This window comes from Melozone crissalis, unplaced genomic scaffold (assembly GCF_028551555.1).
Source record: "Melozone crissalis strain CALT ecotype California unplaced genomic scaffold, PUWL_Pcris_2 ptg000054l_1, whole genome shotgun sequence".
NCBI classification, from domain to species: Eukaryota; Metazoa; Chordata; class Aves; order Passeriformes; family Passerellidae; genus Melozone; species Melozone crissalis.
The window spans coordinates 666,618-690,001 of NW_026535832.1; the positions used below are offsets into that span (position 1 = coordinate 666,618).

The 23,384-nt window shown below is 60.4% G+C and overlaps 3 protein-coding genes and 1 long non-coding RNA gene across 4 annotated transcripts; all 4 read right to left on the reverse strand.

Annotated features, from left to right (window-relative positions):
• Positions 1 to 792: 792 nt before the first annotated feature.
• On the reverse strand, positions 793 to 5,000 carry HAPLN4 (hyaluronan and proteoglycan link protein 4). Its single transcript, XM_054286629.1, has 5 exons — positions 4,864 to 5,000; positions 3,642 to 3,759; positions 2,624 to 2,986; positions 1,861 to 2,163; positions 793 to 1,169 (listed from the first exon to the last, which is right to left on the reverse strand). Exons 2-5 carry the CDS (start codon positions 3,757 to 3,759, stop codon positions 838 to 840), a joined length of 1,116 nt encoding a protein of 371 aa, XP_054142604.1. The 5' UTR covers positions 4,864 to 5,000; the 3' UTR covers positions 793 to 837.
• Positions 5,001 to 5,909: 909 nt separating this feature from the next.
• Positions 5,910 to 10,571, reverse strand: TM6SF2 (transmembrane 6 superfamily member 2). The gene is made up of 10 exons (XM_054286644.1): positions 10,483 to 10,571; positions 9,092 to 9,198; positions 8,641 to 8,738; positions 8,398 to 8,501; positions 7,876 to 7,958; positions 7,652 to 7,776; positions 7,465 to 7,566; positions 6,980 to 7,072; positions 6,783 to 6,902; positions 5,910 to 6,116 (listed from the first exon to the last, which is right to left on the reverse strand). Exons 1-10 carry the CDS (start codon positions 10,569 to 10,571, stop codon positions 5,910 to 5,912), a joined length of 1,128 nt encoding a protein of 375 aa, XP_054142619.1.
• Positions 10,572 to 11,135: 564 nt separating this feature from the next.
• On the reverse strand, positions 11,136 to 12,810 carry LOC128943726 (uncharacterized). Its single transcript, XR_008483757.1, has 2 exons — positions 12,751 to 12,810; positions 11,136 to 11,736 (listed from the first exon to the last, which is right to left on the reverse strand). It is a non-coding gene; the product is annotated as an uncharacterized LOC128943726 (long non-coding RNA).
• Positions 12,811 to 12,958: 148 nt separating this feature from the next.
• SUGP1 (SURP and G-patch domain containing 1) lies at positions 12,959 to 23,091 on the reverse strand. The gene is given in 14 exon segments (XM_054286593.1): positions 12,959 to 13,124; positions 13,928 to 14,073; positions 14,745 to 14,851; positions 15,298 to 15,475; positions 15,876 to 15,982; positions 16,248 to 16,843; positions 17,897 to 18,020; positions 19,099 to 19,202; positions 19,864 to 19,987; positions 20,849 to 21,076; positions 21,277 to 21,382; positions 21,756 to 21,823; positions 21,826 to 21,930; positions 23,035 to 23,091. Coding segments are annotated over 14 exon segments (2,184 nt in total). The 5' UTR covers positions 23,060 to 23,091.
• Between the last annotated feature and the right edge of the window lie 293 nt (positions 23,092 to 23,384).

Genomic DNA, 23,384 nt, shown 5'->3' on the forward strand with positions numbered 1-23,384 from the left:
GTCCCCTCCCAGACATTTATTCCCAGTCGTTAAAGGTGATTTACGGGCTGCGCTCAGCCGGAGCGCGTCCCGAGCCCCTCCGGACCCCAGAGCAGAATATCCTGGAGTCTGGGATTGTGCCCCTCCCGCGGTGCCCCCTGCCAGCTCTGTGACCCCGGGGCGGCTCCGCTGCTGCTGCCGCTCCTTGGATCCAGCCCCGGCCGATCCAAGGATGCCCCGGGCGAGCGGGACCGGGCCCGGAGCCCCCCGGGCTGCCCAAGGACACAGCGGAGCCGCGCTCAGCTCTCCAAAGCGGCCGAAGCTTTTATTTCATCTACGTCCAGGGCTGCCAAAGCCTGCGGCGGTGCCCGGCCGGGTGGGCACAGCGCCCGCTGCCCCCCGGCCCTTCCCCGCTCTGGCCAAGCCAAGCGGGAGCTGCCCCGGGGGTGCGGGACCCCGAACGGAGCCAAACCCGGCGCCCCCATCCTCGCCCAGCGCCACGGGGGGATTTCGGGCTCGGTCAGCGCGGGGACGGGCTGAGGGTGCTGATGAGGATGAGGATGAGGAGGGCGGGGGCTCTGCGGCGCTTTAGCGCATGCAACAGGCGCGCCGAGAAGCGAGAGCTGCGGGAGCCGCTCCGGGCCGGGGCGCAGGCTCCCGGCGGGGCTCACCGGGCCCGGCCCCTCCCGCCGTCCCGGGGCCCCCAAGCGCCCCCGGGGCCGCCAGCCCGCGCCGCCGCCGCCTCTCGGTCCCGGCGGGGGCTGCCCGCAGCTCCCCGCACCGCGCGGGGCTCGGCACGGCCCACACCCCGAACCCCGAATCCCGAACCCGGGCGCGCTGCCCGAGCGTCCCGAACCCTCACACGCGCTTGGGGAAGCCCGCGGCCACCACGGGCGGCGCGTCCCCGGCCTGTTTGAAGCAGTACACGCCGAAGAGCTTGTACTTCTTGTCGGGGAAGCCGAGGTTGCGCACGCCGGGCTCGCGGCCGCCGCAGCGGGCGCGGGGGTTCACGATGGGGTAGCGGATGCTGCCGTCCTCCAGCCAGCCCGCCTCGCAGCGGTCCAGCAGCTGCAGCTTCCAGGCCGCGTACAGCTGGCCCACCTTGGCCACGGCCGCGCCGTTGTTCTTGCACGCCTGCACGGCCTCCGGGTAGCTCAGCTTGCGGAAGGTCTTCAGGAAATAAACTTTGCCTGGAAAAAGGGGGGATGAAGGGCATGGAGCGTCCGCGGTCCTGCGGGGTGGAGCCCCCCCGCTCCGGAGCCCCCCGAGGCGTCTTTTGGGGATGGATGGATGGAAGCCCTGTGGAGCCCCCAAAAGGTTTTGGGGAAGTTGAGGGATATCAGCGCTGTGGAGACTCCAATACGATTTTGGGGGCTGGAGGTGAGTGATGAAATCTCTGTGCAGCATCTAAAATATTTTCTTAAACAAAAGAGGTTTTTGCAAAAAAACCCCATGTTTTTGCGAAAAAAAAAAAAGTATGAAAAAGAAGGGATTACGGCCTCCTTTTCTTTTGGATGATAAAGAAGAGATTATGGCTAAAACCAAGAGGTCTTGGGTTAAAAAAAAAAAAAAAAAAAAAAAAAAAAAAGAGGGTTTGGCTAAGAAAGATTTTGTGTTAAAAAGAAGAGGGTTTGGATTAAAAAGAAATAGGTTTTGGCTAAAAACAAGAGGTTTCGGAGTTAAAAAGAGGTTTTGGATTTAAAAAAAAAAGAAATTTTGGCTAAAAAAGAGGAGATTTTGGCTAAAAAAAGAGAGAGTTGGGCTTTAAAAAAATGGGGTTTTTTTGCTCAAACTCAGTGTTCCACCCGCACAAGCGCTGCGTTCCACCCCCATCCCCCCCCCTCCCAGCACCGGCAGCCTCCGCGCCTCAGTTTCCCTCACCGTTGAGGTTGGAGGTGAAGCAGAAGGCGTCGTAGTGCTCGCTCTCCTTGTGGCGGTAGCCGTAGTTGCGGACGCCCACGGGCGTGTCCTTGCGGCCGCACTGCTCGCGGGGCCGGGAGATCGGGTACTGCACGGAGCCGTCCTGCAGCCAGCCCGCGTTGCACCAGTCCATGCCCTCCAGCCACGCCTGGTGCAGCTGGTCGTGCGAGGCCAGGATCCCGTCCTGCTCCAGGCACGCCTGCTGCGCCTCGTGGAAGTTGAGCGTGTAGCGCCCCAGGCGAGGGTGGTACGGGAAAATCACCCCTGAGAACGAGGGGTGGGGTTGGGGTGGGTTTGGGGTGGGTTTGGGTCGGGGTGAGGTTTTGGAGAGGGGGAGAATCGCCTGGAAAATCCCGCTCATCGTCCCTGTGCAAGGAGTTTTGGGCGTTCTGGGTTTTGGGGCTGCAGGGAGCCCCAAACTCCAGGAGATTCTGCTCTGGGGTTTGGGAGCACCGGTGGTGCCTGCGCGGGGTCCAGCCGAGCCCTGGCACCCCCAAACTGCGCCCTCTGAACCCCTAAAAAGGCGCTGACCGCCTCTGCCACCTCCTGAACCCCTAAAGCAGCATTTTCCCTCTGTCACTCCCTGTCCCTGCTGCTTTCTGAGCCCTCACGCCGCGACCTCCATGAGCCACCACCCCAAACCCTCCCCACCACCAAAACCCCGTAACAACCCCTCAGCCCCTGAAAATCCCGGGAATGCCACCCCGGGAACACCCCGAGCCACCTTCCAGGTCCAGTTTGACCACGCCGGTGTCATCCTCGAGCTCGTTGGTCACCTCGCACTCGTAGCGCCCGTAGTCCTGCAGGGTCACGTTGCGGATGATGAGGGACGCGTCGCCCGCGCCGTCCTCCTGCAGCGCCGTGCGGCCGCGATAGGGCCCGAACGCGCGGCGGGCCTTGCCCAGCGCCACGAACACGTCCACGAACGCCATGGGCTCCGTCACTTTGGTCCACTTGAGGCGGATCTCGGCCGGGTCGTGCGCGGTCACGTCGTAGTGGTAGCGGCAGGGCAGGATGATGGTGCCGCCGCGGTGCGTCACCACCTTGCCCGGGGCCGTCTGCACCACCACGGCGCCGCTGTCCCCCTCTGCGGGACGGGCACGGCTCAGGGCACCGCCGCCACCGCGGGCACGGCTCAGGGCACCGCCACCGTGCCGGGGATGGCACAGGAGGGACGGTGACCGCCCCAGGGATGGCACAGGGAGGGACAGACACCGCCACGGGGATGGCACAGGGAGGGACGGCATGGCGAAGAGGGATAAGAGTGTATTTTGGGTGAATTCTCCTCTTTCAGGGGCAGGAAAGATGAGGATGTGGGGTCACATGTTAGGGGAAATTCCTCTCTTCTGGGGGCTAAGTAGGATGGAGATGTGGGAGCATCTTTTGGGTTGAGTTCCGCTTTTTATGGGGTAAAGGAGGACGGGGCTGTGAGGCCACATTTGGGGGGAATTCCTCTCTTTTGGGGGCAAAGTAGGATAGAGATGTGCAAGCATCTCTTGGGTTGAGTTCCTCTTTTTAGGGGCAAAGCGGGATGGGGCTGTGGGGCCACACTTTGGGGGCAATTCCCCTTTTTTGGCAACCCTAAGGAGAGCTCGGGATAACCCCAGGACGGCTCCCACAGGACTGAGGGGCCACATCAGAGCCCCTGCCCCGCTTCGATGCCATTAAACCCAGCACCCCAAAGGCTGCGGGCGCTTCCCCGACCCCACACCCGCCGCAGCCCCACCGCAGACGCCACTCACCCATGACATGAACCACCTTCTTCCTGCCGCGGGCGGTGGGCAGCGCCTCGGGGGCCGCCAGGGCGGCGAGGAGCAGCAGCGCCGCGGGCCCGGCGGCCCAGGGGCTTTGGGGGCGCATCTGGGGGGGACAGCAGCGCCCTGAGCGCCCCCAGACACCCCGAGCCTGAGGGGACCCCCGGGAATGCCCACCCGAGGGTGCCCGCACCCGCTGCCACCTCCCCGTGCCCAGGCGCGGTCGGGCGGGGCTGGGGCGACTGCTGCCCCCCCGGAGCCCCCCCAGCCCCGCAGGGACCCCCGGCCCCGGCTCTGAGCTCGGGGGGCTCCCAGGCGGGGTGAGGATCCCGCGGCGGGCCGGATCTCCCCCGTTATTTACGGCACCTCTGAACGGGAAGCGATGGGCACGGAGCGGGCAGCGGCGCCCCCCGAGACCCCCGGCAGCGCCCCCTCCCCAAGGACAGCGCGGAGGGGCCGGGGGGAGCCTCCCCCTGCTCGGGGGGCTGCGGTGCCGAGCCCCGCGCTCTGGGGGCGCCCCAACTGCCGGCCTGGCTCTGGGGGTGCCCCCGGGGGTCCCATCGGGGGGCAGGGGCACGGACAGACCCCCGGCGGTCCCCGCTCCGTGTCCGGGGGCAGAGGCAGCGCAAAGGGAGCGGGGCAGCCCCTGCCCGGGGCTCGGGGTCCGCTCGGGGGGCACGAAAAGCGGGGCAACCCCCGGGGGTCCCGGTGCCCGATCGGGGGCTGGGGAAGGTGGGCAGCCTCTCGCGGTGGTCCCGGTGCCCAGCCCGGGCTGGGGGCGAGCGGGGCAGCCCCGGTGCCCAGGCGGACGGAGCGGGGCACCCCCCACCCACCACGGGGGTCCCGGTGCCCGGTCCGGGGGCAGGGGGAGCGGGAACCCCCCCGGGCTCTCCGGTGGCCGCCGCGGGGGCGGCAGGAGCGGGGCAGCCCCGCGGGTCCCGGCGCCGCTCGGGGCAGCTGCTGCGGCGGCGGCGGCGCTCGGGCCCGGCGCGGTGTTGCAGTGCGGGACACTGCGGCGGCGGCCCCGGGGCTGCGGGACTCCGGTGCCCAGGCGGGGACGGCGCAGCGCGGGGGGAGCCCCGTTCCCGCCGCCGCCGCCCCGCAGAGAGCGACCCCCGCCCGCCGCGCCCCTCCCGGTGCCGGGGGTCCCGTCCCGGTGCCCCGCGCCCGCCCCGCAGCGAGGGAGCGGCGGCCGCAGCCCCGCACTCACCGTGTGCCAGGTGCCGGCCCGCGGAAGGCGCCGCCGGTGCTGCCGGTAACTCCCCCGGTGCCTCCCCCGGTGCCTCCTCCGGTGCCCCCTCCGGTAGCTCCGCCGGTGCCGCCGCTGCGACACCGGGAGCTCGGCCCGGCCCTGCCCCGGTGCCGGCGCTGCGCAGGACCGGCCGCTCGCCAAGGTCACCGGCCCGCCCGGTGCGCCCCGGAGCCGCCGGCACCGCCGGGAGCCCCGGCCGGGCTGCGGGCACAGGAACCGGAGCCGGTAAATCCCCGCCGCGGGCGCCGCAAGGGCGGCTGTGCCCACCCCGCCCCAGCCCGGGCAACCGCCCGGCGGTGCCACCCCAAAATCCCGGTACCACCCCCGCCCGCCGTGTGCCCACCCCCCAAAATCCCCGGTACCACCCCCGCCGTGTGCCCACCCCCCAAAATCCCCGGTACCACCCCCAAAATCCCCCCCTGAGCCCACCCTGGCACCGCAGGGACCCCGGCCCAGCCCCGGCGTCCCCTGGGCACAGCGGGCACACGGGCTCGGAGCGAACTTTGGCTCCTTTATTTTGTCACCAACGTCCCCCCGGCGCTGTCGCCACCCCCGAACCCTCCCAGCCCGAGCCGGGGCACCGGGACGGGACCGCGACAGGACCGGGACGGGATTGGGACCCACCGGGAGGGACCGCGGCCCCGCCAGCCCCACACGGGCGGGGCTGTGACTGCAGCGATGTCCCCGCCGAGCGTCCCGAGGTCCCCTCACAGCTTTCGGGGGACCGGAGCATCCCTGGGGACACTCCCGGGGACACTTCTGGGGACATCTCTGGGGACACTCTGGGGACATCTCTGGGGACACCGCTAGGGACAACCTTGGGGACATCTCTGGGGACATCTCCGCTCCCAGCTCAGAACGGGGCGAGAGGCAGCGGGCGGGATCCCCCGGGTGGGGACAGCAGGACCCGGGAGGTGCCAGCAGCCCCAGGGTGTGACAGCAGCCCCAGGGTGTGACAGCAGTCCCAGGGTGGTGCCAGCAGCCCCGGGCACCAGCCGGACCCGTCACTGGCACTTTTTGGCGCGGGCCAGGCCCGGGCCGGCCGGGGGCACGAAGAAGGCCGGGGCGCGCAGGCAGCGCAGCGCCAGCAGCTGCGGGCCCAGCGCGTACAGGGCGTTGGAGAGCAGGAAACTCCAGAGCACCTCCTCGGGGGTCTGGTAGGGGAACGGCGTGCGGGAGTGCAGCGAGGAGCCTAGGTGGGCGAACTGAGCCTGCGGACACCGCGGCGGGGCGGGCCGGTGACGGGGGTGCGGCCCCGAAAGGTGCGAGCCCCCCGCCCCAAAGGGTGCAAAGCCCCGGCCCTAAAATGCGCAACTCCCAGGCTCAAAGAGTGCAACCCCGTCCCTAAAAGGTACAGAATTCCGGCCCCAAAATGTGCAAAAATCCCGGCCCCAAAGGGCGCAGACCCTTGGACCCAAAAGGTGCAAATCCCTGTCACAAAGGGTGCAAAGCCCCGGCCCTAAAAGGTGCAAAGCCCCAAACTCGGGGGGGTTTTTGGCTCCAGCCCATCCTATCTATAGCCCTGCGTCTCTCTCCATCCTATTTCTGTCCCACTAATCCCGGGTTCTGTCCAAATCCACCGAGGCCGAGGCAATTATCAGCCAGCCAAGCAAGCTGCTCCACTTGCAGCTGCGGCTGTGCTCTGCCCCCCAAACCCGGGATCTGCCCCCCAAACCCGGGATTTACCACCCAAACCTGGGATTTACCACCCCAAAACAGAGCCCCAACCCTTTACCGTTTTCCTGGCTGGGATGTTTCCCCCAAGTCCCGAGATTTTGGGGCCACCCTTTTTGGGATTTTTCCCCCTAAATCCCGAGATTTCGGGGCCACCCTTTTTGGGATTTTCCCCCCAAATCCCGGGGTTTTGGGCCGCCCACCTGCGCCACGGCTCCCGCGAACACCAGGCTCCAGTCTGGCAGCCAGGAGCAGCCGGGCACAGCCAGCCCGTAGACGGCGAGGATGAGGAAGGGCAGCAGGTAGAACAGGTAGATCAGCATCTGGGGGACACCCAATTGTCACCCCGGGTGGCTCCGGTGGCACCTGGAGGGGGTCCCGTGCTGTCCCCCCCCCTCACCTGCACTTTGGGGTAACCCACGGGGTCGCGCAGGTAGGGCTCGTGCAGGTACGTGTAGTCAAAGCAGGAATCGGCCGGGCAGTCCAGCACCACCTGGGGGGCACAGGGGAGCGAGGGCAGGGGACCCTCCCCGGGATCCCCAAAACCCTCCCCGGGACCCCAAAACCCTCCCCGGGATCCCCAAAATCCTCCCCGGGACCTCCAAACCCTCCCCGGGACCCCAAAACCCTCCCCGGGACCCCCAAAACCCTCCCTGGGACCCCCAAAATCCTCCCCGAGACCCCCAAACCCTCCCAGGGACCCCCAAAACCCTCCCTGGGACCCCAAAACCCTCCCAGGGATCCCCAAAACCGTCCCTGGGACCCCCGAGATCCTCCAGGACACCCAAAACCCTCCCGAGGACACTTGAGACCCCCCAGGACCCCCCGAGCCCCTCAGGACCCCCCGAGCCCCTCCAGGACCCCCCGAGCCCCCCCAGCCCTCACCATCCCCCTGAAGAAGGTGAAGGCTGCGGCGAGGATGAGGATGAGGATGAGGAGCAGGTCCTGGGGCCGCTGGTAGAGCGGTTTGCGCTGCTCCTCCGCGATCTGCCAGAGGAATTTCGGGGTTTTTGGGGTCCGCACCCCCCGCTCCGGCCCTGGGAGCCCCCAGACCCCCCGGCTCCGGCCTCACCTGCTCGGGGCTGAGGCTCGGCGGCGCCCGGGGCTGCCGGAACAGCCGGAGGCCGGCCCAGGTGAGGAGGAGGAGGTAGGGCAGGTTGAGGAGGAAGGACGGGCTCAGCTCGGGGCTGTATTTCCCTGCGGAGAGAGCGCGGGCTGGGCTCGGAGCCTTCCTCCCCCTCCTCCTCCTCCTCCCGGGGGTCGGGCCCGGCCCGAGCCCCCTCCCCACGGCCGTACCGATCAGGTTGCCCAGCAGGAAAACCACGGCGCTCATCAGCAGCGAGCCCAGCCAGAAGAGACCCAGCCCGCGGTAGCCCTTCCTGCGGGGACAGCGGGAGCCCCCTCCTCACAATTCGGCATTTTCCACCCCCCTTTGCCCTGGGATCACCCCCGAGCCCCCTCCTCAAAATTCGGCATTTTCCACCCTCCCCTTTCCCCAAGGATCACCCCCGAGCCCCCTCCTCACAATTCGGGATTTTCCGATGCCTCCCTTCCCCCAGGATCACCCCCGAGCCCCCTCCTCACAATTCGGCATTTTCCACCCCCGCTTGCCCTGGGATCACCCCCGAGCCCCCTCCTCAAAATTCGGGATTTTCCCGCCCCCCCTGAGCCCCCTCCTCAGGAAATTCGGGATTTTCCCGAGCCCCCTCCTCAGGAAATTCGGGGTTCTCGCCCCCCGAGACCCCTCCTCAGGAATTTCGGGATTCTCCCGAGCCCCCTCCCCAGGAATTTCGGGGTTCTCCCGAGCCCCCCGCCCACCTGCGCCCCGCGGCCGCGGCCATGGCCAGGCACAGCCCGTAGTGCACGGTGCCGTCCCAGTAGCAGGTGAGGAGCCCGTGAGCCGTGCGCAGGTGGGGATCGCCCTGCGGGACACCGGGGGGGACACCGGGGGGTCACAGCGGGGCTGGGGACACCGGGAGGGGACACCGGGGGTCCGGGGGTGCCGGAGCCGCGGTGCGCGGGGTGCGCGGGGTGCGCGGGGTGCGCGGGGCAGGGCGGCACCTCCCGCACGTAGAGCTCCATGAAGCCCGAGATGAGCCCGTCCTCCTCCAGCGCGATCAGCAGATCCACGGCCGATATGAAGGAGAACACCACGAGCACTGCGGGGAGCGGGGCGCTCCGTGCGGGGTCCCCAAAACCCCGAATCCCACATTCCTGCTCCTGCAGGGCCCCCAAAACCCCGAATCCCACATTCCTGCTCCCTGGTGGGTCCTGCAGCTCCCCCCGGATCCCAAATCCCAGATCCCAAATCCCTGCTCTGAGTCCCACTGATTCCCCTGAGATCCTAAATCCCTGCTCCATCTGGGTCCCACAGCTCCCCCCAAATCCCAGATCCCAAATCCCTGCTCTCTGTGCGTCCCACCGATCCCCCTCAGATCCCAAATCCCTGCTCCACGGGGTCCCACAACCCCAGCCCCCAGACCCCAGCCCCAATCCCGTCCCAGGGTCTCACCGCAGAACAGGGGGTCATGGACGAGGCCGACGCCGCCGGTGAGGATGAGGAGGGAGACGAGGCCGAGGAGCAGCAGAACCGCGGCCAGGGCCAGCGCCGGGGGGCTGCTGTGGGATCGGGGCCGCTGCAGCTCCGGCACGGCCCCAAATCCCCCAAACACTTCCAATCCCGCCGAGCTTTGGGATCGGGATCAGACCCCACAGCCCAGAGCAGGGCAGGGCAGTGCCCGTCCTCTGAGGGGGGAAATCTGGATCTGGGAATGACCCCAGAGGGAAATCCCAAAAGGGGGCAAACCCCAAGGGCGAGTCCCAAAAGGAAAGGGATGATCCTAAAAGAAGGGATGATGGGATCCCAGCAGGGATTGGGAATGGGAAAATCCCAAAGGGTGGGTGTGATCCCAGCAGGGACTGGAAATGGATGAAATCCCAAAGAAGGGTGAGTGTGACATCCCAGCAGGGACTGGAAATGGATGAAATCCCAAAGAAGGTGCGGATGTGGGTGTGATCCCAGCAAGGATTAGGAACAGGAATGGGGCCGGAGCAGCCCCAGTGTGTCTCCCAGTCCCTCTCCAGGCTGTGTGTTCGGAAAAGCCTCACACGAGACCCAAACCCCGCTGTGTGAGCCCGGAGCCGCTGGGATGGCCGGGAGCCGGGATCGGGAACTGCGGGCGGGCAAAGCGAAAGCGGCGCCCGGTGACAGCGGTGACAGCGGCGGGGACACGTCAGCGACAGCGGGGACAGCGGGGACACTCCGGGAGGGGCAGGGATCACCCGAGTTCCCGGGATCTGGGCCCCAGGCCGGGAGAGGCGCTGCGGGGTCTGAACTTCCCGAGGGGATAGAAAACCAGCAGGGAAACCCCACCTGCAGCCGCCTTCCCATGGAACACCTGGATCGAGGTGCCTGACCCCGACTGGATCCTCTGATCCGGGACAGACCCAGCCCCTGTCCCGGGCTGGATTCCCAGATCCAGGAGCGACTCACCCCCCCCTTCCCCGGGCAGGACCCCATTCCCCATTCCCCTTTTTCATTCCCCGTTCCCTTTTCCATTTACCCTTCCCTATTCCCGTTCCCTGTTCCCCACTCCCCATTGCCGAGGTCTCTCCCATTCCCGTTCCCCAATCCCGGGGTCTCCCCCGGTCCCCGTTCCCCATTCCCGGGGTCTCTCCCGCTCCCGGGGTCCCCCCCGGTCCCCATTCCCGGGGTCCCCCCCGGTCCCCATTCCCGGGGTCTCTCCCATTCCCGGTCCCCAATCCCGGGGTCTCTCCCATTCCCGTTCCCCATTCCCGGGGTCTCTCCCATTCCCGTTCCCCAATCCCGGGGTCTCCCCCGGTCCCCGTTCCCCAATCCCGGGGTCTCTCCCCCTCCCGGGGTCCCCCCCGGTCCCCACTCACTCCAGGGCGCTGACGGCGCTGAGCCCGAAGGCCACCGGGAGGGCGAGCAGGGGGGCGGCCAGGGCGGCCGGGCCCGCCGGGAGCTGCATCCCGGCCCCGCCGCAGCACCGGGCCCGCGGACTTCGGCCCCGGCACCGGCCCGGGCAGCGCCCTTAAAGCCACAGAGCCGCCCGGAGGCGCCGCGACACGGCGGGACAGACGGACGGACGGACGGACGGGGGGACACGGAGGGACAGGGGGACCCTGGCAGGGAGGGAAGGAGTCCCGGGAATAAGGAAGGAGTGGGATCTGGGACTGGGATCGGGAATGGGATCTGGGGCTGGGATCCAGGGAGGGACTGGGATTGATCTGGGACTGGGATCCGGGACTGAGATCAGGAATGGGATCGGGACTGGGATCCTGGGGCTCCAGGCTCCCAGATTTTGGATTTTCCCTGGATAACCCCACCCCCTCCTCACCCTGAAATGGTTTTAATTAAAAGCAAAGCCCTTGACTCCGTAATTAACAAAATTAGCAAAGAGTCACATCAAGTATCCCAAGAACAAAATCCAGCTTTTTTCCCTGAAAAAGCTTGGAAAACCCAACTCCAGGGCAGCCTCCCACCCTAGAAAAAACCCCTCTCTTCCCAAAAAACTCCAAGGATTAAACGTAAGGAACAAACAAGTTTGATTTTATTTACAGACTCCATGAACAAAATTTGTATTTCCAGAGGGTGTTTTTTCCCATTTTTAGGACAACAAAATCCAACTGGATTTTTCCAAAGTGTGGTGCTGGAATTTTAGGTCTTTGTCATCCCAAAGCACAGGAGGTGTTGGCAAAATCGCTGGGAAGGGAATAAATCCCCCCTGGATCCATCAAATCCTGGAATTCCCAACGGATCCAGGCCAGATCCGCCCATCCAGAGGCAAAACTGGAGGCACCGGTTCCCCAAATTCCCCAAAATCTCTCGGATTTGGGATTCCAAGATAAAATCAAGGAATAAAATCCCCACCCCCTCCCGGAGCAGCCATTCCCAAAAATCCCAAACTCCTCGGAATTGGAGTCCCCTGGGGGATTTTTGGGGCTGCTCCAAACCCTCCCCGTGTCCCCAAAAAAAGCTGGAAAGCTTTTCCATGGGGGAAGGAGGAGACGTGATTCCAAAAAAAGCCAGATAACATCAGGAGAAAAGAGATGGATAATGAAGTTTGGGATAAGAATTCCCAGGAAATCTGTTGGGAAAAGCCCTCCTCAGTAGTAAGGTCGCCGTGGGTTGTTCTGTAGGGAGAAAAAAACAAACCATGGAAAAATCATCAGGATTGGGGATTTTATCCCAAAAATCACCACCTGGATTCTCTGGGAAAGCCACTGGAATGGGACATTTTCCAGTTTCTTTTCCCCAAAATTAAAGGCAGCTCTTGGCTGGAAAAGGAAAAGGGAAACTCCAAGCTTGGTTTTGCCCCCTGTAAAATGGTAATTCCAAAGGAATAATGGGATTCGTGGAGAAGCTTCCATTGGCAGGGGTTTAACTGGGATAAAGCTGGGAATAAAACTGGGATTTGAATGGAAAAAAATGGGAAGGAGAATTCTGCAGCCAGGGAATACAGGGAGGACGATTTGGCGCAGGATGAGGAGAGGGATTCCATCCAAGAGGAATTTCCCAGCTGCCAACATTCCCAGAGCTACACCAGGGATTCCAGGGATCTGTCCCTGTGCCTGCCCGGGTTTGGGTCACTCCCGTTCCCATGGGTCCGTCCCTGCCCCGTTCCTGGCACTCTCCCTCCTCACTGGCTCCGCTCTGTCCCGTCCCATCCCATCCCATCCCATCCCATCCCATCCCAATTCCCACGATCCCAATTAAATCCCGCACCAACGGGCTGGGCTGGAAGCGGTGTGCCAGCATCGTGCGCTTGTGGAAGCCTCGCACTCACTAACCCCATCCCATCGCCAATCCCACCACTGCATTCCCGATATCCCAAAACCATGATCCCGATCCCATTATCCCGTTGTTATCCCATTATCCGAATCCCATACCAATGGATTAGGTTGGAAGCGATACACCAGCATCATGCGCTTGCGGAAGGCCTTGCACTCACTCATTGATCCCATTCCCATTATCCCAATCCCATTCCCGTTATCCCATTCCCGTTATCCCGTTGTTATCCCGTACCAGGGGATTGGGCCGGAAGCGGTACGCCAGCATCATGCGCTTGCGGAAGGCCTCGCACTCACTCATTGATCCCATTCCCATTCCCGTTATCCCATTCCCGTTATCCCGTTGTTATCCCATACCAATGGGTTGGGCCGGAAGCGGTACGCCAGCATCATGCGCTTGCGGAAGGCCTCGCACTCACTCATTGATCCCATTCCCATTCCCGTTATCCCATTCCCGTTATCCCGTTGTTATCCCATACCAATGGGTTGGGCCGGAAGCGGTACGCCAGCATCATGCGCTTGCGGAAGGCCTCGCACTCACTCATTGATCCCATTCCCATTCCCGTTATCCCATTCCCGTTATCCCGTTGTTATCCCATACCAATGGGTTGGGCCGGAAGCGGTACGCCAGCATCATGCGCTTGCGGAAGGCCTCGTACTCGTCGTCCTCCTTGGTCAGCTCCGCCGGGCGCTCGATCCCGAACCCGGCCCCGTCCATGGTCGTGGTGCCCCTGCGGAACACCGGGAACGGCGCGGCTCACACACCCCTCTGTCCCTGGGAATTCCCATGGGAACTGTGCCCCGGGACCCTCCTGGATCTGCTCCCCGATCCCCAGGGCCTGGCGCTGGATGGGAGCAGGGATTGGTTTCCTATCCCAAATTCCCAGGGTTTGGATGGAAGCAGGGATTGGGTTCCTATCCCAAATCCCTGGGGTTTGGTGCTGGATGGAAGCAGGGATTGGTTTGATTTCCCAAATTCCCAGGGTTTGGTGCTGGATGGGAGCAGGGATTGGTTTCCTATCCCAAATCCCTGTGAATTTGGACAGAAGCTGATCCACCCGAAGAAAACCTTTGGAATACCCAAAGTGGGATCAAATCCCAACATTTCTGGGCATGGAATGAAACTAAGACTCGTAGGGTGACACAAAGTTCTGATCCTGGCTGGAATATCCTCCACTGGATGTGCTTCCCACAGTTTTTTAAAATATTTTCATGATTTTATGACTCCAAGGAGAGCAAATATTCCCAGGAATTTCTGATTTTAAGGATTAAATCCTGGGAGAGGGGAGGTGCAGACAGGAATTCTTAGAGCTGTACTTCCCTGTGGAAATTTGGGTCGGAAATTCAGGATTTGGGGGCTCAGCCAATTCCAGCTACAGCCACAAATCCAGGAGAAAATCCTCCCCAGAAAAAAAAATCAGGAATTTTTTCCCAGGCTGAGTTTTCCATGCTCAGGTGAGAAATCCCAGCTGGGCTGTGATTCCAGCAGGAATTCCCAGAAAAAAAGGAAGGAATAATCCATAGGGACACTCACTTGCTGACAGGGTTCTTAATTCCCTGCCCATCGGATCCCAGTCCCTCTCCTTCCTTCCATCCCATTTTCATCAGCATTTGGTATCCGATGTTTTCCACCGTCAGCTTGAATTCCTTGTACTCAGAATAATCCGGCTCCCGGCCCTCCTGCAGAGGAAAAAGCAGGAAAAATGGGGATTTCTTAATCCATGGATCATGGGAAAAGCAGTTCTACCCCCCTCCAAACTGTGATTTTGGGAAAGAACTTCCAGGATATCCCAGGATTCCAACAACAGCTCCGGAATTCCAGGTTGTTCCCTGGATCCAGCCTCAGATCCGGTTCTTTCCCAAGGCTGAATCCCAGGGAATGTCAGGCCCCGTGCTGGAAAACAGGGATGAGGCAGCTCCCAGGAATTCCAGGGCTTGGGAAGGACTGGAAGGTGCTGGAGTTGCACCATTCCCAAAATTCCCATTTTTTTCCCAGCTTGGTACCCACTGATCCCAAAGAGGAACCGAGTGGGAGGTTTGTCTGGAATTCCAGAAAAAATCCCAAATTGTGGAATTCCAGAGTGGAAAGGGACCTTAAAGCCCATCCAGTTCTGTGGGCAGGGACACTTCCCACGATCCCAGGATGCTCCCAACATTCCTTGGACACTTCCAGGGATGGAGCAGCCACGGATCCTTTGGGAATTCCACCCCAAATACTGCCCCAATTCCGTGCTAACAGTGGGAATCTGATCCCTGTTTTCCCTGCAGGAATGGCTGGAGCAAGGAGAGCTGGAGGAATTCCCAGCTGTGGGACGGGTCTGGAGCATTCCCGGAATCCCAGGAATCCTCACCTTGAGTGCCTTGAAGGTCTCCATGAACTTTTCCAGCTCGTCGGGCGGGAGGAAATCCCCGATGAAATGTTTCCCTCGGCCCATCTGGGTCAGCTGCTCCGCCCACTCTGCAAAAGCAGGACAACACCGAGCTTGTGGAAAATCCCTTGGGACTCCTGGAGCATCCCGGGGATGCGGGACACCCCCAGGCTGAGAATCCATGGGGAATCCCTTGGAATTTGTGCAGCATCCCAGGGATTTCAGGGGAATCCTGGAGCACAAAACCTCCCAACAAGAACCCCACTCTGGAAAACCATGGAGAGAACAACTCTCATGGAGAATCCCTTGGGATTTCAGGGACATTTGGATTCCAGGATGATTCTGGAGCACAAAACCTCCCAGGAATGCACAGCGAAATCTCTGGAAAACCGCGGAGCATCCCTTGGGACTTGTGGAGCTTCCCAGGAGGGACTGTCCCTGCAGCTCCCAATCCATGAGGACAGGGATGGAATTCCCAATCCCACCCACTCCAGTGCTCCCCAGGGATGGAATTCCCTCTGGAATTCCCACCCACCCCGGGTCTTGTCCATCTCCATGCGGCGCAGGCGGTGCTCCCACGTGCCCAGCTCGCTGTCCACCTCCTCGTCGCTGTCGTAGCCGTGCTGGTGCTGCTGCAGCGCCCGCTCCCACAGCAGCTGCATCTCCTGCATCGCCCGCTTGTGCTTCATGATCATGTCGTACATCTGCTGCATCTGGGAACCACAGAAAACCGGGTTTGTCCTGGGAAAAACGGGGTTTGGGCCGGGAATCCCAGTGGAGAACAGCCCGTTCCACAAAAAATGGCTCCAAACCCTACAGAATCCCAAATCCCAGCCCCGAAAGGCAGGAGAGCTGTGCCTGTGCTTCGTGATCAAGCGGCACATCTGCTGCATCTGGGAATCATGGAAAAATGGGATTTGTCCCAGGAAAAATGGGATTCAGCCCCAGAAAAGCTCCTTTGGGATTTGGGATTTTAGGGCTGGAAAAGCCGTCAATCCCAAACCCTTTGCTATTCCTGCTGATTCCAGTCCCACGCTGCTCCCAGGGATTCCACGATGGAAAACCTTTGTTATTCCCATGGGAGGGGACTCGGGGGGGATTTTTGGGATTCACCTCCTGCTGCTCCTTCAGCTGCTTCTTCTGGGCCTCCGAGAGCTCCGTGACTCCCACCAGTCCCACGGGTTTGCCCTTCTCGTACCCCAGACCCTTCAGGTCCTGAACTGCAGGGAAAAAACAGGGAAAAACCTCTGGAAAAACCTGGGAGGTTGGAAAAACCTCAGAGGGGGAATGAAAGGGAATAAAAGGGTGGGAAAAGAAAAGAAAGAAAAAAGGAATTCTGTTTGTAATTGCCACAGAGCAAAAGGGAAAATAAAACCGCAGGGAAAAAATGGGATTGACAGCAGAAAACTTGATCCATGTCCATCTCAGGAAATAAAAAACTACTCTGGAGCCAGGAAATTCCCAGGAAAACCCAACCCCACTCACCTGAGAGGGGAGAGGGAGAATCCAGCTGCTGCACCAGCTGGGGCAGGGGCAATTCCACCTTCTCCTCCTCCGGCCCCCACCGGCTCTTCCTCTTCTTTTTGGTGCTGCCTGGAGCAGGATTTGGGGCCACGGGTGGATTTGGGGTCGTGGCAAGATTTGGGATTGCAGCTGGGTTTGGGGCCATGGCTGGATTCGGGACTGGGGCAGAATTTGGGATCGGGGCTGGATTTGGGGCCAGCTGATCCGGAGGGGAGGTGGAGGATGAGGAGGGGGCAGGAGAGGCCGAAGGAATGGGCAGAGCAGAGGGAACAATGGGAGAGGGAACGGGGAGAGCCAGAGGCGGCGGGATGGGAACGGGGAGAGGGAGAGGGGAGGGAACGGGGAGAGGGGGGAAGCACACGGGGGAGGGAGAGGCCTCGGGACTGCTTTTCCGTTTGAGGCCGGATTCCTGGGAATTCCCGGGAAAAGGAGGATTCCCGGGAAAAGGGGGATTCCCGGGAAAGGGGGAGCCCCCGGGGGCAGCCCGGGCCCTGCGGAACTCCTCCAGCTTCTGGCGGTAGTAGCGGTGCCCTTTGCTGTGGGGCTCGTACAGGAACCTGCAAACAACAACGGCACCAGCTGGGAATTCCTGCTGGAACGATCACAGAACATTCCGGGGCATGCCCAGAACATTCCCACAACAGCATTCCCGGCCCTGCAGCTCCACTCAGAGCACGGATCCAGCCGTAAAATTCCTGCCTGGAATGATCACACAGCATTCCCCGGGCATTCCCTGCTCTCCAGCCACACTCAGAGCTGCAATCCAGCCGTGGATTTCCTGCCTGGAATGCCCAGAACATTCCTAGATCATTCCCAGCTCTCCAGGGCTGGGATCCAGCAGTGGAATTTTCCTGCCTGGAGTGCCCAGAACATTCCCAGCTCTCCTAGGCTGGGATCCAGCAGAGTTTCCTCAGGAATTTTCCTTCCTGCAATGCCCAGAGCATTCCCAGCTCTTCAGGGCTGGGATCCAGCACTGGATTTTTCCCTCCTGCAATGCCTAGAGCATTCCCAGCTCTCCAGCACCATCCCGTGCATTCCTGCAGCCAGTGCAGCTTCCACTGGCATCAGGGAACACAATCCCATAAAGGAGAAACAGCCCCAAAAATCAGGAATGTGCTGATTCCTCTGCACACCAAACCTGAGCACCTCAATTCTCACTGCTCCAAAACCCCAACCTAAAAATTCCCAGGACTTTCCCTTGGAATTCCCTGGAAAACAGCCCCCAAAACCCAGGAATTTCCGTATCTGAAGGCAGGGATGTCCCTGCTGTTGTGCAGGGCAAAGTTCCCACCTCAGCCCCGCAAACTTGAGCACCTCAAGTCCCACTTCTCTAAAACCCCAATGTCCTCCAAAACTCAGGATTCCCGGGACTTTCCCTTGGAATTCCCTGGGAAAAAGCCCCCAAAATCAGGAATTTCCATATCTCCACATCTGAAGGCGGGGTTCTCCCTGTCGTTGTGCAGGGCAAAGTTCCCACCTCAGCCTCCCAAACCTGAGCACCTCAAGTCCCGCTGCTCTGAAATTTCAACCTAAGAATTCCCAGGAGTTTCCCTGAGAACTCCCTGGGAATTCCCTGGAAAACAAGCCCCAAAATCAGGAATTCCCTGTACCTGAAGGCAGGGTTCTCCCTGTTGTTCTGCAGGGCAATGGCCTCCACCTCGGGCCCCCCTGCAGCCACGAACTGCGCCAGCTTCTCGGCCGAGTTGCGCGTCTCCTGGTCGGCTGGGGGGGAAACTTTAGGCAGGGATTAGTCCTGGGCCCAGCTCACCCCAGCCCAGCCTAACCCGGCCTAAGCACCCCAGAGAGGCCTAGAGTCGGGTTCAAAGGGGGAGAATCGGTACAAAGCAACAGTTAAAAAGTGCAAAACATCAGTTTAAATCTGAGTTTGGGTGCAGGGGCGGGGACTAAGGATCCCGGTGAGGCCTAAAGCCGGGTTTAAAGGGGGAGAATTGGAACAAAGTGGCACAAAAACTTCAGTTTAAACCCAAGTTTGGGAGCAGGGACAGAATCTCGGGATCCCAAGAGCACAGTTATGTCAAAAGCCAGGTTTGAAGTGGGAAAATTGGTACAATGAAAGCACAAAAACTCCAGCTTAGGCCTGGCTTTGGGGAGCAGGGATGGGAGAGATGAGAGGTAAGGCAGCTTCGGGCTCCCAAATCCCAAATTTTCCCTGTGCCAGGTACTTTTCTGTAGGATTAAACCCCTTAGAATTAAGCCTAATTAAAGGCTTTGTAATTTTTCCCTCTGTGAGGCACTTTTCCATAGGATTACAGCACCTGGAATTATCCCTAATTAAAAATTTTGTATTTTTCCCTTGTGCCAGGCATTTCTCCATAGAATTACACCACCCAGGATTATCCATATTTCAAGGTTTTGTCCCTGAATTACCCAGGAACAAAAGGGAATCCTTTGGAAAATTCCAAATTCCCTATAAATCCACTTAACCCCCCTCTCATTGCACCCCCTGGAGGCTGTTTCAGGAGAAACTCCCTATGGAAAATCCCAAATCTCACCTGGAAAGGGGTGGATACTCCAATAAAATCCAACAAAAAAAAAAAAGAGGGGAAAAAAATCCCCTTTTCCTAAATTTTCAGTGTTGGAGAATTATTTTGGAATATTTCTGACAACAGCAAAGAAAATCCCATTCAAAATCCCAGCAATATTTTGGGAATCCACATTTTTGGCACAAGGATTTGATTCTCCTTCCAGCTGGGAATTTTCTTTCCAGGCAGCCAAATTTCCACGCCAGTCCCAAATCAATCCCAAATTTCCCTCGTGCTGTTGCCATTCCCCAGATTTTAGTGGGAATTACCTTTTTGGGAAGAGGCTGCCTGGGAATTTTGATTTTCTTTCCTAATTTCTGCCACTTTCTTCCTGTAGTAAAGGAATTCTCTGCTGTTCTTATCATGCAAAAACCTGGGAAAAAGGGAAAAAAAAGGAGTAATTATTATCCAAATATTGATATTCTGGGATAGAAACAGCTGCAGCTCCCACGTGGAAAAATGGAGGAATTACTCAGAATGAACGTAAACCATGGAATTAGATTCTGGAGTTTTAATCCAAGGATTTCCATCCAAATTTTTATTGATTGAAAGGAAGTTAAGAAGGAATCCTCTGCCCACCAGTGCTGGGATTGGAAAACTCTTCCACCCATCAAATCCAAACATTTTCTCCTCTCAAATCCCAAATTCTCCCCCTCAAGGAAGATCACCAAACCCAAACTTCTCCCTCTCCCAGGGAACCATCCCCAGCACCCTTTCCTGCCTTTTCTCCCCAGATGCACCATTCCCAGGGAATAAACCCTTCCCAGACTCACGAGAAAGCAGGGCTGTCCTTGTAGCCCCCTTTCCCCCCAAATCCAGCATTTCCTGAGGACAAACCCCATCCCAGACTCACGAGAAAGCAAGATTGTCCTTGTAATCCCCTTTCCTGTCCTTTCCCCCCCACATTCAGCATTTCCTGAGGACAGAACCCTCCCCAGACTCACCGGAGAGCAGGGTTGTCCTTGTAGCCCCCTTTCCTGTCCTTTTCCCCCCAAATTCAGCATTCCCCAAGGATAAACCCTCCCCAGACTCACGAGAAAGCAGGGTTGTCCTTGTAGTCCTCCATGGCGACCTTCTCGAGCTCGGGGCCGCCCTCAGCCACGAACCTGGCCAGCTTTTCCACCACCTGCCGCGTCTCCGCGTCCTCTGGGGGCAAAACTTTAAGGAGGCTGTCAGTACTTGGGGTTCAACTGCCCCCACAACGGGAAACAGGGAATTACTGCCGGGAGCCACGGCGCAGACACACGGCAAGATGGGGAGAGAAAGGATGAAACGGGGCACGCAGTTGTAGAGAGGCGTTCACAGCAAAATTCCTCATTTCCTGAGCTGCCCCGGGGGATCCTACAGGGAGAATCTAAACTTTGGGGTGAGGACGGTTAAAGCTCGTCCCATTCCCGCTTTTTATGTTATCCTAAGAGTGCCTTGGACACTTTCACAGCTTTTCTGGGAATTCCAGCCCATTCCAGCTAGGAATTCCTTCCCAAAATCCCACCTAAACCCACCCTCCCTCAGTTTGAGGCCATTCCCTGGGTCCTGGAATTCCAGCCCTTATCCCAAATTCTCTGTAGCTCTCCTGGAGCTCTTTTAGGCTCTAAGGTCTCCAGGGAATTTCTCTTCTCCAACCTTTCCATGACCACTCCCAGGTATCCAGGGGCAGCCACAGCCTCTCTGGGAATTCCAGCCCATTCCAGCCAGGAATTCCTTCCCAAAATCCCCTTTCTCAGTTTAAATCAATTCCCTGTGTCCTGGAATTCCCACACCAAATCCATTCCCTGGGTCTTGAGATTCCATCCCAAATCCCAAATCCCTTCCCTGGCTCCTGTTCCTCCATCCCTTGCCCCAAATCCCAGCCCATTCCCCCCTGGGCCTGAGGGAATCCTGCCCCCACTGCACCCCTATCCCATATCTGAACCCCAGCCCATTCCCCCCTGGGCCTGAGGGAATCCTGCCCCCACCGCACCCCATCCCGGGATGGGCACTCAATCCCATCTCCAGCCCCAAGCAGGAGCTGCCACTGACCTTTGATCTCCAGCCACTGCTCGTAATCCTCCTCGTCGTCCTCGTCGGGGCCCTGGAAGACGCTGAGGCGGCTGAGCACGGGGCCGGCCCTGGGCTGGGCGAGGCTGCGGGCCTGCAGCATGCGGCTCAGCGCCTGCCCCGGCCGCTTCCCCAGCAGCCCCGGGGGCTTCTTCCCGGGCTGTGGGGCCGGGGCACTCCCAGGGGTGTTCGGGGCGTTGGGGGCACTTTCTGTGGGGAAAACAAAGGGAAATTGTTATTGGGTTTGGGGTGGGAAAGGCTGCAGGCCTGCCCCGGCTGCTTCTTCCCCACGTTGGGAGCTTGGGCATTCCCAGAATTATTGGGGGGATTTGGGGCAGTTTCTGAGGGGAGAACGAAGGGAACAGAACTCCTGGGAATTCCAAGTTTGGACTAGGAAAGGAAGGACCTACCAGCATTGGATTTTTCCCTCTGGAGCTTCAGGAATTGCTGCAGGAAGCTCCCATCGTTCACAAACTTGTTGGACACGGAGGCCTCGCTCTCAGAGCCATCGCCTCGCTCTCAGAGCCATCGTCACTGAACAGGAAAACAGGAGCTGGAATCTGGGAGCTTCCCTGCCCTTCCCATGTGGGACTGGGGACAGGAAAAAACTCCTGGAACTGGTCATTCTCCTCACCTACCACCAAATTCCCAGAAGAACCCCAAATCGCCTTCTTCCTCCATTAAAATTGGGGTTTTCCTCCCCTCTGCTCCACCAAAATTGGGATTTTTGCTCCCTATCCACCAAAACATTGGGTTTTGTCCTTCTTGGGATTATCCTTCTTTGCTCCATCAAAACTGGGATTTTCCCCCCCTTGCCCCACCAAAACTTGTGATTTTCCCCCTTCAGCTCCCCTCCCACCACTCCATGATTCCCGGGACGGATCCGCACGTACTCTCCGAGCAGCGGGAGCTGCGAGATGCTGAGGGAGTTCTGCCGCGCCTGCTGCTCCAGCCGCGCTCGATCTCCCGTTTCTTCTGGGCGATCAGCTCCTCCTGCTGCAGGATGTTCACGCTCGTCTTGGCCGACTTGGACTGCGACACGCCGAACCACCGGCTCGCCTTCCCTGAGGTAAAAGGGCGGGAATTAGCATGGGAACTGTCCGGAATGAGGGGGTGCATTCCCTGAGGGAAAAGGGCGGGAATTAACTCGGGAATTGCATGGAATCAGGGGCGCATTCCCTGAGGGAAAAGGGCGGGAATTAACTCAGGAATTGTGTGGAAAGAGGGGCGCATTCCTGAGGGAACAGGCGGGAATTGTCCAGGAATCAAGGGCCATTCCCTCTGAGGAAGAGGTGGGAATTAACTCGGGAATTGCCTGGAATGAGGGGCACATTCCCTGAGGGAAAAGGTAGGAATTAACTCGGGAATTTTCTGGAATCAGAGACCGATTCCCTGAAGGAAAAAGGTGGGGATTTAACAGGAGCCATCCTGAACCGAGGGCCGCATTCCCTGTGGGAAAAAGGGGGGAAATTAATGGGGAAACCATCGCGAATCAAGGCTCGTATTTCCTACGGAAAAGAGGGGTCCCGAAACAAGGCTTGCTCTCCCTGTGGGAAAAGGGAAGGAATAAACTGTGGATTCATCCCAAACTCAGCTTCCCAATAGAAAAGAAAAGAAGAAAAAATCAACAGTGGAGTCTCCACAAACCACCAGCTCAGCTTTCCTACGGGAAAAGAGAGGGAATGAACGGTTGGGTTTCCAGTGGGAAAAGGAGAGGAAAAATCATCAGTGAATCCTCCCCCGAACTACCGGCTCTGTTTCCCTGATGGAAAAGAGGAGGAAAAATAACGGGGAGACCACCCCGGACCCGAGGCTCGGTTTTCCTGTGGGAAAACGGGGGTGAAATTAACAGAGGAGCCATCCCGAACCAGCAGTCCGGCTTCCCTAGGGGAAAACGAGCCGGGAACGGACGCGGGGATCCATCCCGAACTCCCGGCTAGGGTACGCTGCGGGAAAAAGGAGCGAATTTAACGGGGGGGCTTCCCCCAGCCCCCGACTGTGCCGGCACACCCCCGCCCCGGGCGCACACCCCCACCCCCGACTCCCGGAGGCCCGGGGGCGGTGCGGCCGAGCCGGGGGATGGCAGCGAGGCGGGAGGAGCGGGGCAGAGCCCCGGGAGGGCTGGGGGCAGAGCGGGAGCGGCGGGAGCCGCCCGGGCCGGGCCGTACCTGGCGCATCCCTGTGGTTGTCCATTTTGGAGCCCCCGTCCCCAGCATGCCCCGCGCCGGGCGCGCCGCGCCGGGGGCCGCGCCACTGCAAGCGCCCCTGGGAGATGTAGTCCCTCAGGGGGCCGTCCCGCCGCTCTCCCCGCTTCTCCCGCCGCACCGAGCCCCGCTCACTGGGCGGCCGAACCTCCCCCGCTCTGGCGGCTCCGCCGCTACGGTCATTCCCCGGTTCGCCCCGCATCGATCGGTGCGAAAGGGCAGACTACAACTCCCACATCCTCTCCGCGCCTGGGGCGCTCGGACTCCAAGTCCCGTCGTGCCCCGCGCCTCGCGGCGGTGTTGTCGGCGGCCCC